Here is a 19,257-nt window from a genome sequence, read left to right as displayed (position 1 = left end):
CTCGCAGTCTTTCTCACAGGTCAACAGCAGGTTAATAGAGGTCATCTGCACACGCTATAACTGTGTGTGTGTCCATGTGTGTGTGTGTGCTTGTGAGACCTAATTTTGACATCACTCTTCTTGTTCAGCTCGAAGGCTGAATATAACCTTGGCTTGAGCACTCTGCTGTAGCGGAGAAAATCCTCCTTCATTCTTATTAATTAACTTCGTTCTCCCTCTGGTTGTCTCTCCCCCCCCCCCCCCCCCCTGCGAAGCACTCTGTTCCTTCTCTGTTCTCCTTGTTCCTTCTTATCTGTCTTCATCTGTTTCTTCTTCTCTTCGTCTCTCACGTCTGTCTCACCCTCCGTCTTTCAGCAGAAGTCATCTGAAGCTGCCTCTCTGTCCACCTCACCGTCCTCTCAGGCTGACGGGAGCAGACAGGAGGTGCAGGTTCTCCTCTGTGTTCTGTGGTGTGCTGGTGGCTTGCTCTTGCTGTGGTGTTGTCATGTAGATGTGTTGTTGTCATGTCCCCTGTGTCAGTGTTTTTCTTTTAAACTCACAGATTGAATGCTTTATTCAGACATACTGTATCTTGTCACACGTGGGTAACTTTTGAGTGTGATGTAACAAGAAGAAAGAAGATGAAACATCTTTTTCATTTCTTAGTTTCTCAATTAATTCAAACTGGTATCCAACAATTTTGTATTGTTTTTCCACAAAACTGGGATTTGTGAGAGACAGATTAAAAGTGCCCTTTGGAGGTTTTGACTAGTCTCTATTAGGTAATGTGCAAATAAGTGTAACAATGTGGCCCACAAAGGCAGTGAAGAAGACTGCAAGCAAGCAAACATGGATGTAAACAATGCAGGGTTTAAAATATTTAAAATATTCAGCTTTGCAAATGTTTTACCAAATAAAAGTATTATTTTTAAGACCTCAAGAATGCACACAATGCATTACGTTGACAGGCAGACATCTCTTTTACAATGGTGGTCTATGGGGATTATGCTTTTTAGGCTGCAGCAATAACGCAAGTGGCCACTGGGAAAAATCACCTGACAGGCTGAGTGATGGCGCCCTATCAGCTCCTGTAATACATCCATGCTTTGAGACCTCATTGATGTCACTGTGGCATCGTCAGCCTTATTTGTCCATAATGAGCAGTAATTTCAGAATTCAGTCACTTATGGATCACCGTCATTTTCCATCACCACTGACAGCTGTAGTGTTGCATTACTGTCCGTTTAACATCTATAAATTGTGACACGTTGCATTAAGGGATTGTTAGCAGAAAGTAGTCCATGCCATAGTAGATGTTTTTTTTGAGGGCATGTTACATTGCATATATTTCACACCATATTTCACAGAATTCAGACAGTAAAATAAAATGACAGTACATATTCTGCGATATATAAAAAAACAGTGTGTCCCCTTTAAGGTTGTGCTGGCAGTGTAGTATGCACTGATTAAATAACCAAAGTTAGAAACATAACCAATGTATTATGTGGAGGATGATCCCCCTCTGTAATTTGCTGTGTTTTATTAGTGATGATCAGATGGGAGTATAACAGCCTGCTAAATGCTGCTGGAGCAAATTGGCCAATGGTAGCCTCATTAGCTCATAGTTAATAGAGTCAGACACTTGGTGCCTTTCAGAGCCTAGAATATTATATACAGCACTTTCTGATGGTTATTCTAACAAACAAGCAGGCAAAATATAGCCCACATGCTGTGTGGATGCACGAATATTAAGTCAGCAGTCATTTTAGTCTTGACCATTTTAACCAGTATAAAAGCCTGTATCGGCAATTGAGCTGATATGTTAACAGTGACCATTGTTACCTTCATGACCCTGTCATAAAGTCCCAAGAAAAAGCTCAATAATTTAAAATTCAAGCATAAAAGAAACGTTTCTCTCCCTTCAGCATGCCTTGACATTTGACCCAAGCTTTATGTGTGACTGTTTTTATAATATGCTCTGTTTGGGTTTTTAATATTTCATTCCACGAGTCTTAAAGTCCAAAAACTACTTCCCCTAAGTAAAAAAGAGCACAGCATATAGCAACTTTAGAATAATAATATACTTTATGTTTTCCATTGTAATTCTGTTTTGCATTATTTGAAATATTAATGATTATTCGCTATTTTTATTATTTTCTCAAGACAAATAACAATCTCAGCATTCAACAATAAACAGCCAATAATGTAATTGTGTTGTGAATAGAGACGCAGGGAGCAACAGACTGTGATTGTTACTATAATGGCGAGATTGTAGGCTTCATCCACTAAGCTAAAGCTCTCCTCTCTGGCATCCTGACAGTCATTAGCTCAAGCCTGTTGGTGGCTGGCATCAGCACCCGCTCATTTACATATAACAAAGCAAGACAGATCCATCAACCTGAAAACGCTACATCAACTCTCCGCACGCTAATAATGTCTGCACATTAAATCTGCATTGCGAGTACATTAAAATCACATTAAGGAATGAGATCTAATTGACTTAAACCTGCAATGAAATACAACAAATCTTTACCATTAGGAAGCTGCTTGCCGCATGCTTAAGCATTGCGCTAGTTATGGTGTAGCAGGACAGGCGGGAACATGTCATCTATCAGTGTGACATACTGCATGTATGCTGGAAGAGTGTTCATTAGGTCTGCTCCGTGAAAGTCAATGAGTCATCTGTCAGAAAGCACTCTGTCCAATGAGATTCTTCGAGTTCAGCTCTTTAATGTTTATTTATTCATTTACACATAAATAGTGTAATAAGCCTATTAAAAATGGGAAGTTATTAAGGCAAACATTTTTCTATTTTCATCCAAAAATAATTCCAATTTAAGTCATTTCTTTAGTTAATTTAAATTTAAAAGCAGGAGAAATGGTCATTTATATGAGCAGTAAAATTAAAGTAAAAAGGAATTTTTTTAAATAGCGCTTTTCACAGACATAGGTCACAAAGCGCTTAACATAGGCAAGATAAAACAAAAAAGGGTGGTACAACAAGCCAAACAATCCACACACACATTCACGATCATCCAAGACCAGAAACATATAGCATTAGAATATATAGAGACAGTAATACAATCCAGATTAATAAATGGAGACGCAAAAAACAATTAACACAAAACATAACAAAGAAATTACCTTCATAATATACATACATAAAAGGAATCAGTATAGGAGTTCATGTTTCCCTAATGATGCCAATTTGTTTAACAGAGAGTTTGAAGACGAATATGTGCATCATGAAATGTTGGTTATTGACATAGATGATATATTTTTCATACTCTCTGGTGCTGTTGATGACTCGGAGGCTTTCGGTACACTCCTAAATTCTAGCATGTCAACTATGAAATTTTCATTAGTGTACTGTGGAGAGAATCTGTGTCATTCCTTGATGTGCTTGTAAAGAAAACACAACATCTCACTACTAGTGTCTATAGGAAGCAGACTGATAGAAATACACTTTTGCCCTCAGCAGCTATAATCATTCTGGTTTGTCAACTGTTGAGAGCAAAAAGAATCTGCAGCACACACAATGTATTTGACTAACAAGCTATAGATGAATAGATGTGTAATCATTTCAGAGATAATGGCTAGAAATGGAAGTCAAAATAAAAAATGAGGCAATAAGACGTTGATTTAAACAGAAATACATCTGTGCTGCCTGTCTCATTATTCTGACAAATCCATACAGTAGCCCGACATTATATGGTAATTCAAATAGGCTGCAATTCAAATCTTGCATCACATGCAGCTTTTATATTTTATTGATTATTTTTAATGCTTAAAAATCTGTCCCCATGCATTTGACCACGTTAAATATGGTGGAAATCATCACTGCAACTCATGCCGATGGATTTTCTGATTGTCAGATAGTCTATATGAAAAAAAGAGGAACAAATAGTCAAATCTTTATATTGAACGGCCAAAACCGAAGTCTTGGAGGCTCCATTGTACCTCTGCCAAGAACAGAATATTGAAGTGACTGAAGGGATTTCACACCCTTTTCTTTCTCTCTTTCTTTTGTCCTCCACAGAAGGAACGTGAGAATAAAAAAGAGAAGGACGACAAAGTGGAGAGACCCAACAACACAAAGGTACAGACGCTGTTAATGAGGGATTGATTACTTTACATTGCAATTTATATTGAACTGACATCATTTAAATGAGTGAATTAAACACACAGTAGAGCTCAGCATCAGAGTGATCCAAAGCTAATTAGAATTATTTGAAGCTTTGCTAAACAATCCGTTTATAATATGTAACAGTTGTTCAAATAACTGTATTATTATGTAAAAGGCCTTAAATTAGTGTGTTTCTATTCTATAATGAGAATCTGATATATGCTTTAGTCATCAAATGATATGTGTCAATGAACATGACAATTATGTCTTTGGTGGATTTTGTGTCAGAAATTGACCTTAAGAACCAGGGTCTATAATAGCTCCAAGACAGGTTGTTATGAAATCTTGGTCTCAAAGATTTCAAACATGACATTTTTGACTGTTTTCTCTCATTACTGCAACATCATTCACAACCTACAACCTTATATTTTTGACATTTCATTGAAACCTGAGATATTTACAAAAATGATTTGACAAACCTGAGAGAACATAATGTATAGATTCTGCACACACTATTTTTACATTCATTAAATGAACATTAAATGGACATCTATTGTGGTAATGTTACATAGGTTTCAGAAATGAGGTTGATGATGTTGGTAATGATAATAAGTCTACTAAGACTGAGGTATTGTTAAAAACATTATAACATTTAACGTAGAAACCCTACACTAAGGGCCCCATTTTAACGATCTATAGCGTGTGGCGTGAAGCGTGTGGCGCATGTGTCTTTGGGGCGTGTCCAGATCCACTTTTGCTATATTAACAGCGGAAAAATGTTCACTGCGCCAGGCGCATGGTTTAAAAGGGATGGACTTAAATCCCCTCATTAATAATAGGCGTGTTTTGGGTGTAACGCGCGATAAACCAATCAGAGTGTCATCTCTCATTTCCTTTAATATCCAGGAGCGCTGTCACTTTGCTATTATAACAGCGCATTTACCCAGCAATGCGTTTCAATAATAAAACATGAGTTACTTTTGCTGAAAAGAAAGTTGGCTGATGAACATTTAATTCATATAAAGGAAGAACATGGAGATATAACCAACCAGTCTGATATGTGTAAAGGTGTGCAGCAGCCTGGTGTCATCAGCTGATTTAATAAACAGTGAGTGGCTGTGCGTAATGGCACTGCGCTCTGTGAAGCATCTCAGAGACTGCAGACTTATCAAACATATCAGTCCTTTAGTATAACCATCTGTGGATAAGAGACACTGTAAGAATCACCCACGTTCATTAACAGATTAATACAGATGTTTTAACCACAGATGTTCAGATGCTTTTCTTGTTGATAAAATCACTAAGTGGCAGCGGAGCGTCTTTCCCCCAGATGCAGACCCATTCTCCACAAGAACACCAACAACTCACTTTGTGCTGCGTATTTTCACGTCTCCTCCCGTCAGGTCAGCTTGCATGCAGCTGCACCACACACACGTCGTGGTGCTTTGTTTTCATTTATTTATCATTTAATTACAACTTTGGTTCTCTATAAAAATGGTCTTGTTCAGTCATGTAGTAACAGGTAAACTCAGCAGGGTTTTAATTTAAAAGTATGTAAACCTGATCCATGTCATATCTATCTCGCAGCGGCACTCAAACAGTGGACGGGTCATTCTCATTTAATTTGTTATTTTTTACAATTAATAAAATCTGATAAATATTATGACTAACTAATATGACATGTATTTTTCATATGTTGATGAACAAGCACAGTGTCTGCGTGCAACACACCCGCCCATCTAGGAGCATATTGGACTCTTGATGATCCGCCCCTTAAATAACAGTGAAATATGCGCAAGTGAACTTCAGAACCTGCGCCTCAGCTTTCAGTGAAATTTACGGAGGTTCTTTCAGCAGCGGCTGACGTATTTTTTTCTTTCAAAAGCTCTCACATTCAGTTTCGGCCACAAAACCTGACACATCAGAGCATCTACAGTAAAAAGAAAAGTTGTAAAGGAGAATATGAATGAAGGCTCGAATGAAAAGGATGAGAAGCGGCATTCGTTTTTTTTTTTTCTTGTGTGTCTCTGTGTCTGCACGGTGTTATGAAATGCATGATGCATGACAACAGAGAGGCTGTTGCAGTCGCTCCATCGCTGCGGTGCAGGAACCCAATCCTCAAGGGAAACTCCTCATAAACATTCATGTTGCTCACAGATGCTTCAGTTTACCTTCGTGATCATCTCTCATTCATGCACAAGGGGTGTAAACATGTGAAGAAAATCTGTCATGAAAAGGAAGGTGCTGTTGCGGTAGTAACTCACTGGAACTTGACCCACAACGAGCTGCAACAAATCAATTAACTCTTCCCAACATAACTGTAATAATTGTTGCACTCAAAACACTCTGGCTTCTTGTCCTTCAAAAAAAGTGCTCTGTCACCCAGTGTGATGAGTGAAGCTCTTGCTGCTGGCACATCTGGCTAAATTTAGCTTTTTAAAAAAGTGGATAGACTGTTAACGCTCACTGCACCGGATGATGATGCCCTAACATCACGAAGGACAACGTTGCGATTTCAAAAGAATGTCTGGAAACTGATGGAAAGATTGAAAATCAGCTAAATGACAGCTATTAGCCAACATAATGCAGGTTTGACTTGAATGTAATTCAAGCTGTGCCCGACATGAGAAAGAGCTGTAATTACAGATGTCTGTTAGAGAGGTCAGTGTGTGTGTGTGTGTGTGTGTGTGTGTGTGTGTGTGTGTGTGTGTGTGTGTGTGTGTGTGTGTGTGTGTGTGTGTGTGTGTGTGTGTGTGTGTGTGTGTGTGTGTGTGTGTGTGTGTGTGTGTGTGTGTGTGTGTGTGTGTGTGATCTGTCATAGGCTACTTTTGGGGACACATTTCAGACTTAGGACCTGTTCATTGGGGACAGCTTGTTCAACTGGGTACAAAAGCTATGTCCTCAATCTTGAAAAGGCTGAATTTTGAGTCAGTGGTTAAGGTTAGGGGTAGGGTAGGTTTATGTTATGTCTCTAAAAGTGACCATGGTGTGTGTGTGTGTGTGTGTGTGTGTGTGTGTGTGTGTGTGTGTGTGATATGAATACTTTTTCTGTGGTAGACAGAATGTGTGTTCATGCATATTTACTTTATATTGTGTGTGTGATCTGGCATAGGCTACTTTTGGGGACAAATTTCAGAGTTAAGGCCAGTTAATTGGAAACAGCTTGTGTAAACAGGGACATAAGCCGTGTCCCCATTTGGAAAAAGGCTGATTTTTGGGTCAGTGGTTAAGCTTAGGGTTAGGGTAAGTCTATGTAATGTCCCTAAAAGTGATTAATGGTGTGTGTGTGTATGTGTGTGATATGAACACTATTTCTGTGGAAGACAGAATGCATGTGTGTGAGTTACCAGGTATTGGACTTTTGCTTTATACTTAGTGTTTATGTATGCATGCCAGGGTTGTGGTATGTGTTCATACTGTATACCATGTCTCTGTGTGTGTGTGTGGTCTGTCTGTCTGGGGAAAAAAAGGGAAAGTCTGTGTAATGTCCCCAAAAGTGACCGTGTGTGTGTGTGTGTGTGTGTGTGTGTGTGTGTGTGTGTGTGTGTGTGTGTGTGTGTGTGTGTGTGTGTGTGTGTGTGTGTGTGTGTGTGTGTGTGTGTGTGTGTGTGTGTGTGTGTGTGTGTGTGTGTGTGTGTGTGTGTATGTCTGAGTTACAAGGCTTTGGACTTTGCTTTTTATTCAATATATATGTATGCATGCCAGGGCTGTGGTACGTGTTCATGCATATCTACTGTATACTGTGTGTGTGTGTGTGTGTGTGTGTGTGTTCTTTTAGTTGTAAGGTTTTGGGGTGGGGGGATGGGTGGGGGGCAGCACAGAAGCAGTGAATGTGTGTGTTTCTGGGTCATGGTTAGTAAATTCATAGTATTTTCATGGCCTGGGAAGCGATAAGGGAATAATGTAGCTCTCAGCGGTGCGGTGCTGCTCTATGCGTGTGTGTGTTATAGTGTGTGTGTGTTCAGATGCTCTACAGGGAACCGGAATGTAGGCTGTAGGTAACCGTACCCACTGTGAGTGAAATGTAACAACACAGGGGTCTGCACTCTATGTCGTTACCCTTGCTTACTCTACCTCCATCTTTTCACATGATGGACTCTGAAGCCTTTTTTTATTACCGTTTAAAATGTATTGTCCTCTTTCTTTTCTACTGCAAGATTTCTGTCCTGACTTTTGTACCAAATAGAACTGATCTACCATGCTGTTTATTGTTTACTGTTTGCTTTCCATTTCAAACTCAATGAAATGGCGCATTCCCATTCACCAAAAACACAAAATACTGAAAAAAGTGTTTTAGGCTGATGGAGAAAAGTTGGTGATGATGAAAGCAAAATGCAACAAACTGCAATGGAAACTTAAGACTTAGACACATGTGACATAAACATCCAGCAGACAAAAACCTCTGTGTGGAGTGATGAAGACATTATAACGTTCACCCCATTCTCAACATCGTTTTTCCATCATTTGAGGTTTAACTGCAGCTCTTTCAATGATGACGTCTTGTTGCAACTCCGACATATTTGCATAACGGTGGATTGAAATGTGCATTATAGAATTTTCTTCATGTGTTTTTATGGAAATTCATTTGAAATTCACGCTACATTTGCATGGAAATATATTTAAAAAAATGTAAATCACAGTCTGGTATACCTTGTGAATAATTACCACCTTCTGCACTTTACATGTGTGCATTTAAAGTAGGTTTGCACAGATAATGGGAGGAGATATGAGGATAGAGGTTCACGCAATATATTCAAAGGTTACTGTGGTTTATCTGTGGAATATTATCTGCCCGTAAAGAGCAGCTGCAAATATCCACCGTTATTAAACTATTATTGCGTTAAGGGAAGTAAAGCCTCGTTGACAGCCTGTGATGCAGTTTCTACACTGCTTATCCTGTGCAGGGGCCAATGGGAGCTGGACTGGGTGCTCTATCATGGGGTTAACACTGGAGACTAACACGTTCAAGTTCATACCTAGTGGCTACAATCTTACAATATATATATATAGTTGTTTGTCGATGTTATAATCCTTCACAATGTACAATATGTTATAAAACAGGTCAGATATTTGCCCAAATGTAGGTTCAAGGTGCCCAGAAGTGGCTGACGTCAATATTCATAAAACAACATATCCCTACTTCCAGTACAGACAGGAAGTTGAAAGACAGAATTAGGAAGTTGTCGTTTAAAAAAAAAAAAAATTTCAACATTTGATGGGATAAAAGAAAGTAAAACCAAGCAAAATAACACAACATAATATAAGTGAATACATAAATAAATAAAAGGAGGAGTCCTAGGGGTTTAATGCAAGTTTAAGTTCCTCTATTATGTTACATAGTTTTACTGAATTAGGGAGTTGGGGAACTTCCTTGTTGCTGAAATTCATTACAGAAGTTCAGGGTGAAATTTGATCTTTTGCCTGAGATGTTAAACTGTATTTCTTTAACAGGCCCTTGTGGGCAGTGTTGCAAATCAATGAGCTGGACTGCTTTATAGAAATTATTATATTGTATGATTTCTGCATCATTGTGATTCTAATTTGACATCTAGAATATGCCACATTATATATAGTACCTCTTGGTTACCTTCATGTTTATGACATTGTTTAAAGTGGAATCACCGTCATAAATCATAATCAAAATCATATAATTGTATTTGCAGTTTGTACAGCAGTGTGTGAAAATGTTCGTACCTGCTGTTAATATCAACTCTTGTTTTTAATGGAGCTTTGAAATCATTTGTGAGCTGATCTGAGCAATGCTGCAGTGCTGTAAATAATTTGCTTCAGCGTTTGGAGGGAATTGATGTTGGAAAAACAGAAATTGCACTTTGCTTTTGATGTCATGAAAATAATCAGCATATAATTATTCCCCTTTGTCAAAAAATGTAATTTCCTACGGAGTCTTTGTATATTGTTACACTTCCCGTCTTCACATATAAACCCACAACCAGGACGTCGCCACTTCAAAAAGATCACAGTGGAACGGTTCAGCTCCATCCTTAATTGGCTTCATAAAAAAGTGGATCCATAATCAAATGGAGTGTTTGATTGATGTGATCACACTTTTCCATTCACTTCAAACTTGGAAACTGAATTGAAATGGATTTACAAAGGAAATATTTAAAAAAAAAAAAAAAAAAAATCAATCAAGACACATATGACTCAGTGTGGGTGATTGGTTTCTCTCACTTTACAAACGAATGATTTTCTCATACATTTATGCTGGTTATTGTTGTACTATATTTTATTCATTTTTTTCATTCTTTATATTCAGTATAAATGAATATAAATTCATGAAATGTATATTTATATTCATTCATCCATTCATGTTGTTTCAAAACCTTGTTATAGATAAATATATTCACAAACCAAGACACAGCACTGTAATTATGTATCTGCTATATCTCTCTATATAAAGTGAAGAATCTCTGTCTGTATGTATGTCCTTCATATATCTCTTGAACTGTTTAACCGATCGACTCCAAACTTGGTAGCTGCATTGCTGGGGAAAAAGAGGAATGTCCTGCCGAATTTGGTTCAATTTTGACATGTGATACATTTGATATGAATAAACTTTCAATAAACCAGCGATCAGTTAGCCGCTCCGCTCTGTGCAGGGGCAGGACGGAGCTTCAGGGCTCAGAAGACTGACTCCTGCATATCAGGGAGAGTCATACTGTGTCTCAAATCACATACTTCTGTTAGTACACTTCTTCTACACTCTTTATTTTACTTGAAATGAGAAAACAACATGTTTTTACCATTCAAATACTTAGCCTATTATATATATCATCTGCGTATAATGTTGTTGGTGTATATAATCATTCACACCTCACATCAACTGGATTTATACCTTATGTGTTAAGGTTAGAGGCTGGTGCTGCGCTAGTACCCTTAATTGCTAGAAAATTAAAAAAAGTAAGTTCTTATCTCTCATGATATGATTTGAGGCTACATAAGAAAAAGAACACTCAGAATCAGTCTAGACAATATCCTGAAACTGCAGAGCTCCATCTACTACCTGCAGCTCCCGCTCAGCCTGCATGTGCCACCTGTTGAGAGGAAAAAGATAGAGAGAGCAGTGAAATAAAAGAACGTCTTGTCTTAGAAGAGCTCATTTACTCTCCTGGTCATGTAGCTTGTGGAAACGATAGTTTCTTATATATTTTTTAGCGAGCTTGAAAGTTCATTTTTGACCTTCGGAACAGTAGTTGGACAAAATAACTACATCTTACAACCGCATCTCATGTTCTGACACACACTGTGTGGATTTTTATTTCTTTTTTCAAGCTCAAAGCACGACGTCTTAACTCTTCCTCCAACCTAGACCAATGTTTTTGACATGACTTCTTACCTGACACTTTTCTGTCAGCTCATGTGTGTGTGTGTGTGTGTGTGTGAGAAAGAAGGAGAGAAAGCAAGATCCTGCCTTGAATCAGAAATTAGGAGGTTGCAGCTTCTTGGTTCGATGTGTGTGTTTGCCTACAACTCCATGTGTGTGTGTGTTTGCGAGAGCAGAGATGCATGCGGTTGTTCATCTCCTTTTCTTCCCGCTTATCAGCTGTGCTCCTGCTGTCGATGAGCCCCAGTGTCAAGGAGACGTTCGAGGACATTTCTGGTGGGTGTGATAGAGGGAGAGAGAGAGAAAGAGAGAGAGAGAGAGAGAGAGAGAGAGAGATAGACTTGTTAGTCTAAGTGTATGCTGACGTGCCGAAAGCTGTTTAATCTCCACCATAGCAGGAAACATGCTGACAAACATGTTTCTTTCCATCTCCCCGTCTCTCTCCTCACTCTTCTCCCTTGTCTCTTACTCACTTTGTCTTTTTTCCCTTCCCTCTCTCTCTCTCTCTCTCTCTCTCTCTCTCTCTCTCTCTCTCTCCCTCTCTCTCTCTCTCTCTCTCTCTCTCTCTCTCTCTCTCTCTCTCTCTCTCTCTCTCTCTCTCTCTCTCTCTCTCTCTCTCTCTCTCTCTCTCTCTCTCTTTCTCCCCCCTCCAGTCTGCTGTGTGCCCTCTACTCTCTCTCTCATACAAAGACACACTTTATCATGCAGCAGCACCTCTTTCATCTCTCCATGCAGATAATATACTGTACATATCTGTATAGGATGTACTTACACATACACACACACACACACACACACACACACACACACACACACACACACACACACACACACACACACACACACACACACACACACACACACACACACACACACACACACACACACACACACACACTCACTCACATTCACTTACCGTGGAACAGTCCGAGCTTTAATCAGCAGAAATATTTCATTTCCTCTCACTTCACTTCATTTCCTCTTCAGAGAGGCTTACATAAGCAGCACTCTGGCTATTCTTTCCTCTTATTAAAATCGAAACAACTACAAAAAAAAGAGTATAAATAACATTGAAATGCAGCAGCTACTGAATTAATTGACAGCAAAGTATCATAATATAGATTTTTCAAGGCTGACTACAGTGTCGTTGGATGACAGCTGCAAAGAGACGGTATTTTGGTGCTGATGTACCGTATCTTTAAATTTGACTGATTTTGGTAGTAGAAAAAAAACCAATGGGTCATTGATTAAAAATATTATAATATAATAATACTGTATGTGTGGTGTCATGAAAAAACTAAACTCAGGTAAGGTTGAGAGCTTCATGTGAACAAACACTGTAGTATTCATCACTTCAATTAGACTCCTACATCTCTGCCCTGGTAAACGCCAGCATCTTTCAAACTCCACATTATCAGTTTGTAACACAGGCTGTCTGTTATAAATTTGCAATCTCCTCCAGAGCCACACAACATATTATATACACCACAGTTTTCACAAGCTTGAAGCTCTTTTTTTTTACAAGCTCAAAGGTGCCTTGTGGATTTATACCGCAAAAAAAGTTTCTGTTTACCGTCAGCGTTGCTCACCAAAACACAGCGTGTGGATCATTGAGGTCTAAAAAACACAAAACGTGTCGAATCTATTTTCTTTCTCGCAAAACATTTGCAGAGAAGTACAGCAGTATAAAGTAGTAACTCTTACACACAAAGGAAGACATGTTCTCAGAGGGCATCAGTGTAGCTCAGGAGCTTCCCAAGACACTAAATTAAAACAGATGTTCAATCAAATAAAGTAAGTGATGCACCTTAAAACAAGGCTAATGAAATCTACACTGTCTCCTACTAATTGGTTTGCACATTTACATTTTCCAAGGCCTCAATTGTGTTACCTGGCAACCTCTTTTTCAAGTATAGGAAGCTTATAGTACCTGTATTACTTATATATGTACTACATGTGAGCCATGGGCAGGTGGGTAGATGGTGGTCCTGCTTTGACACTCAATTTAGGCAACAAAAGCAGTTTGGTTAAGATTAGGGAATAATATTGTGTTTTTTAAAATTAAATGTCAGTGCAGTAAATATGTCACATGTTGTGTTTCAAGTAATTGAACTTTTTTAATATTAAACAAAGACCGCCATGTTGCCCTTACCTTTTAACATGTGCTACCAGTTCCTCAACATAACCATAAAAAGTGCTTTCATCATGCTGTCACTGATATATATCAGCAATAAAATAAAAATAAAAATAAGGATGAATAAAAAGTGTTCATGTCCTCAGAAGATATTAACAGCAGTGTATGTTAAGTATTAGTGTTCAAACACAGGTTTTATTCACAGTGTGCCGTGAAATCATTTCAAAGTCACTGTTGCTGCTGCACGGCTCTGAAGACTTTTCATTCAGAAAAGAATTAAAACGTTCATTATGGTTCTGCTGCTTTTTGTAGTGTGTTGATGGGTTTATTTGGGGAGGGGGGTTTGATTGGCTGTTCTTTTCTGTTTTGATTACTGTTTAATTTTTGGTTTTAGTGAAATTTTTGTTTGTGATCATTTGTGGTAAAAATTGGGCAACACTTTTTCTGGCACTTTTATCTATCTATCCATACATCCATCTTTCTTCCTTTCTACAATTATCATCCAACCATCTTTCTTTCTATCACCATCCATCCATCCCTCCATCATCCATCCATCCCTCCATCCATCCTTTCTTTCTTTCTTTCTTTTTTCTGTCTTTCTTTCTTTCTTTCTTTCTTTCTTTCTTTCTTTCTGTCAGTCATTTCTAACACATTGCCTGCTTGCTCTTATTCTGAATGAGATTATCAGTAGAACATCTTTCTCTACAGTTTGTACCTATTGAATCTCTTCTCTTATTCCACAGCACTTTTCAGTGTATGATCATGAATTATTCAGTAAGAATTCATTCCACCTCATTAGCTGAGTAGAGTCTGCCTTACTTTTGTGTTGTCTGTGTATCCATACAGCAGTCATCAGCACTGATACAAACTGAATATAAATCAACATGTCTGCGCTGGAGGAAGCACAGATGTTGTTTTTGGATGCTGACCTCTTCTTCTTGAATCTTAAACATTTACTGCAAGTCTTGCTAATGAGGCCAAGTTAAAAACACAGCACAGTGGGGCCATACAGTTACATCGATCAGCATATCTCCATCTCAAATTAAAGGTTATATTCGCTAAAACATGCAGATTTTTATTGATGCTGTCCTCTTTACATCTAGCATCAAGCATACAAAAGTGAGGATTTTTTCCCCCAGCGTAGCAGAACACAGGTGTTCAGACAGATGTCGTCCCTTCACGGCACGTCAGTCCAGTGTGACACTGACTGAAACTTCTAACAGTCTCCTAACAGTAGCTTCACTTGTGCATTAATCTCAATAGTATTCATGGTCTCACCCATGATACAGTAGACTGTGGGTCACCAGCCTCCACCAGATAAAGGGGGAGTGGGTCTAAAGGGGACTCGTAGGTCCAGAAAGATAGAGAGACACATCATGTCATAAGATGTAGAAGTGAGATATGAGTTAATCAATAATGCACACTGTGAGAAATGAGAAACTACAACTCCATGAATATTTAGATTACAATCTATCACCATAAAGTCATTTGCATGTAATTTTCTATTCTTAGAAATTCATTCAAATAGTAAATATTTGTACTTTATACAAAAAACTGACTGTTTAATCTGAACTTTATTGTATTGTAGATTAGAGGATGATGAGTCCAGTTTTCTCTTCATCCAAAAACTGAAAACACATTTGTGTATCAGAACTTTGTTTTTTCTTCTTTCCTCTCCCATTAATCATCTCACCACCCCTCACATATATCTGCTGACCCTTTGGAGGGGCCCAAACCCTAGGTTGGGAACCACTGGACTAAACTAGCTAACTGTATATAAAGTAGTGTAAACTAGCTCCACCTCCAACAGCTCCAACAGTAACATGCTGCTCTAACACTGATGCTTCACTATTAATAATCTAATGATGTCATATATAATAATATATCAGTCAGAGGGTTTACTGTAATACTGCATACTACATCACTCATAATACTGCAGTACTTTTATTGTAATACTGCATACTACATCACTCATAATACTGCAGTACTTTTACTGTAATACTTTAACTTTAGTGGTGTTTTCATGCAGGACTTGTAACTAAGTAATTCCATGTTTAGTATTTCCTCTCAGTCCCTTGTGCCTGGAAATCCTGCTAATAGAATGAGCCAGAGGGCATGTGCACCTCTCAGTGTGAAGGTGCAAAGCTTTAATATTCTTCCAAATATTGAAGCCCTTCCAAATTACTAGACTCCTCACTCTGTCTGTCACCCAGATTGAATGCCAGCCAACTCTGCTTCAAATGATAAAAAGTCATCTCACAACAGGTCAAATGTATCTGCAGCTCCTTTCAGTCACAGCTCAGGCTCACGACCAAAAAAACGAGGTCTGGAATGAAGATTTTTGCTTTGTAGCTCATTCGTGTTTTGTACAAGTGCCGAGTTCTTAAGGTCTAGGTATTGCAGATGTTTGAATGGGTTCCAGCAGAGCATACGGTCCTCTAAATTCACTTTACTAATCTTCTCTTCATTGGAGAGTGGTGACAGATATAAGAGACACTGATGGATTTATACTTAAGTTTATAATACTTTGCACCACTTCTCATTATTTTAATGTGGCCTGTTGTTTTCTCTCGTCACGGAAAACCCCCTCGGACGTCGTTTTGACCTTCAAAAGTCCACTCGAATTCTCTCCTCGCAGACTAAATAAATTCTTCATGTTTTGCAGCCCAAGGACAGGTGGGGTGATGTATCTATTCATTGACAGGAGGTACGCTGGGATATGTTAGGCATTTAAATGAAAAATTAACTAGTAGCACTGACCTTTCTGCCCAGCCGTCTTAAATGAAATAGTAATAACATATTCAACAGATGTGGTCATGCAGAAATCTGCAACGCCAAGAGAATGTAAGATTAAATATAAAGAAGGATACCCGAGGCCAACATATAGGTAATATGGATAAAAATGGCGCCTGTACGTTGATATAAATGTAGACAGTCATGCTCAGACATTCAGCCCGACACACACACACACACACACACACACACACACACACACACACACACACACACACACACACACACACACACACACACACACACACACACACACACACACACACACACACACACAAACTAGAATATAAAGTAGTCGTTTCTCTGCATTCATAGGAAGTGTTTTTATTCATACACGCTTGATTGGGGTTGTCAGAGCTCAACTTTGTCTCCCGTCCTCACTTCCTGTGCCATGCCTGCCTGTAGGCACCAATTAAACTACAATGCTGATTGGCCGCTGGTGTCTGAGATTGTCTTTGTGTGTGCACGTGTGTGTGTGTGTGTGTGTGTGTGTGATAGAAAACAGATAGAAAACCAGAACTTTTTTGTTTCACTTTGCTTCCTGAGGAGTTTTCATTGAGTTTTAAATGTTAAGTAAAGGATTAGTGTGTGTGTTCAGACTGCCGGTGACAAAGCAATAAGCTACAAGCCGGGGCGACACGAAGCCACAAACTGACGCCCGACACTCGTCGCTGTGTGACAGGCGTGACGTGCTACAAATCAAAGTTGAGCTGGCCTCATTGCTCAATGCTCCAATGAAGCGGTGAAGCATCAACCAATCATAGGTTCCTTTTCTCTCACTACAATTCCTGTTCTGTTCCATCCAATAAAAAAAAGTAAGAAAAACTTATTTTTAGCCAGTTCCTAAACTTATTCAACTCTTTTCATTTACATAAAATCATATAGTTTTGTTTTGTTTTTAAAGTTTGTTTATTTTGCACAGATTAAAATGTAGGCAGAAAACCTAAATGGGCTTATCTAAAGCTTAATCGGCATAATCGAACAATCAACGAGCGCTTGATTAACACTTCAATGGTGTACAGTAGCAGGTAGAAGTGTTTAATCATGATTGACTGTCAAACTGTCAATCTGTCAGACTGTGATTGGTTGTTTTTTCTTTTCTTGTAGTTTAGTTTGGAGCACTTCTTGGGTATTCTCCAGTAGATCTCGTGGTACGATAATAATGAGCACCAACGCTCTAATTGACGTCAGTTCATTGATTGATGGCCCATCATGCTGTTCAAATACACTGGAATCATCCCCAGGTCCTCGGCTGCCTTTCAGATCAGGCATCTTTTGAAAGAAAATGATTCATGCATGTCAGGTTCACATCATCCATTTCAGACCAGGTCCAACCTGTGAAGAGCTGCTCTGAGGCTTGAGCGAAATTACAGGGGCTGATTTGGAAGTGGTACAAAACACATTCCCCATCTCATTACAATACCATAAAATGGAATGTAATTCTCAATGGAAGCCCATCTGATCAAAATGTATGGATTGGATTCAGTTTAATTGAAGGATTTTTCACAGCTGACAACATTGATCAATTGTATATTACAAAAAACAATAAATGTTAGAGATGAGAAACAGACTGATTTTAAAGGTCATTATCAGCTTTAATGGTGGTGTAACTCCTGAATGTTCCCTCATTAACACATTTTGTGTGAACGGGATGATTCATGTGTAATATGGAGATGGAGGCCTGTCACAATAATTATGGACTTCTATTATTTCTGAGACGATATATCGTGACAGGTCTAATGGAGATTTTGGGATCAGTAGTTCATATGTAACTGCTCTGATTGAAACAGGTCTGAAAATACTCTCATCATCATTTTGAATATCAGTTAATCATTTCAGCTATTGTTCTTTCTCATATAGTAGATGTGTCCTTTGACTCTGGAAAATGACTGTGGACTTTTTATTATTATTTTCTAACCTTTTAAAGACAAAATGCCAAATGATGTCAAATTATAAGAGGTGATGAATCGAGAATTGATCAGCAGATGAATGGATGGTGAAAATAATTGTGAGCTGAGATTCTGAAAATCATTTTAAAACTGAAGCAGTCTATATTTACTGTTGTTTATCCTACCGCCATAATAACTAAGAATAGTGTTAAACGCAGAACTGCTCACTGTAACAGCCAACAAAGCAGGTGAGGATGATGCTTCATACAGTTCTGCTCTTCATCTCTGAATCCTGTGGCGCTGACAGACGGTGGACAGAGTAAAAAAAAAAAAAAAAATCACTCTTCAGTGAAGCAAAACTGAGAAAGCAAACAGTTATTGGCACTAAAAGCTGTGGCACTTTAACTTTAAATAACACCTGCATTAATAACAGTATGATATGAAAGCGTCTCTATCATAGTTCCATTAGCATCAGTTCCCATTTGACAGTTCTAGTAAAATCAGACTGATTGACACGTGAAAATAAGGCCATGACACAAATCTATGCCTAACAATAGAGCTGTGGTGTGATGTACATCACAAAGCTCTGAGCTCCGTAAATGCCATCCAGCTCAGTGGACGTGGCTCACTCAGTTTTTGAGAGGTAAGCTGGGATATAAAGCGTCTCAGTGGCATATAGGCTCTGCCGCATCACAGTGGGGGAGATGTGGTTGTGTGTGTGTGTGTGTGTTTGTTTGTGTGTGTATTTGTGCATCTGTGTGTTACTAGCAGGGAGAGGGTGGATATGTGTGTGTGTCTCGTGTGTGTTTTCTTGGGAAGCGGGCTTGAATCTCTTCCTCCAGCAGTGCAAATCCAGCTTATTGATTAGCCTCATTGTGGCTAGGCTATCGATCCTTTGAGTGCTAGACCTCAGAGAGCGCCGCCGTATATGTGTGTGGTGTGTGGTGTGTTTGTGTGTGTGTGTGCGTGTGTGTGTGTGTGACGTTATTAG

At 38.8% G+C, this 19,257-nt stretch overlaps 1 protein-coding gene across 1 annotated transcript in view; it reads left to right on the top strand.

Annotated features, from left to right (window-relative positions):
- The window catches only part of smap1 (small ArfGAP 1), a 114,001-nt gene that overhangs the window by 47,997 nt on the left and 46,747 nt on the right, over positions 1–19,257 (top strand). The window contains exons 5-6 of the mRNA XM_062430984.1: positions 358–423; positions 4,019–4,078. Coding sequence (XP_062286968.1) covers positions 358–423; positions 4,019–4,078 — 126 coding nt within the window. The remainder of the gene's footprint in view (positions 1–357; positions 424–4,018; positions 4,079–19,257) is intronic.

This window comes from Scomber scombrus, chromosome 12 (genome assembly GCF_963691925.1).
Source record: "Scomber scombrus chromosome 12, fScoSco1.1, whole genome shotgun sequence".
Classification (NCBI taxonomy): Eukaryota; Metazoa; Chordata; class Actinopteri; order Scombriformes; family Scombridae; genus Scomber; species Scomber scombrus.
This window is presented reverse-complemented; position numbering and strand designations above follow the sequence as displayed.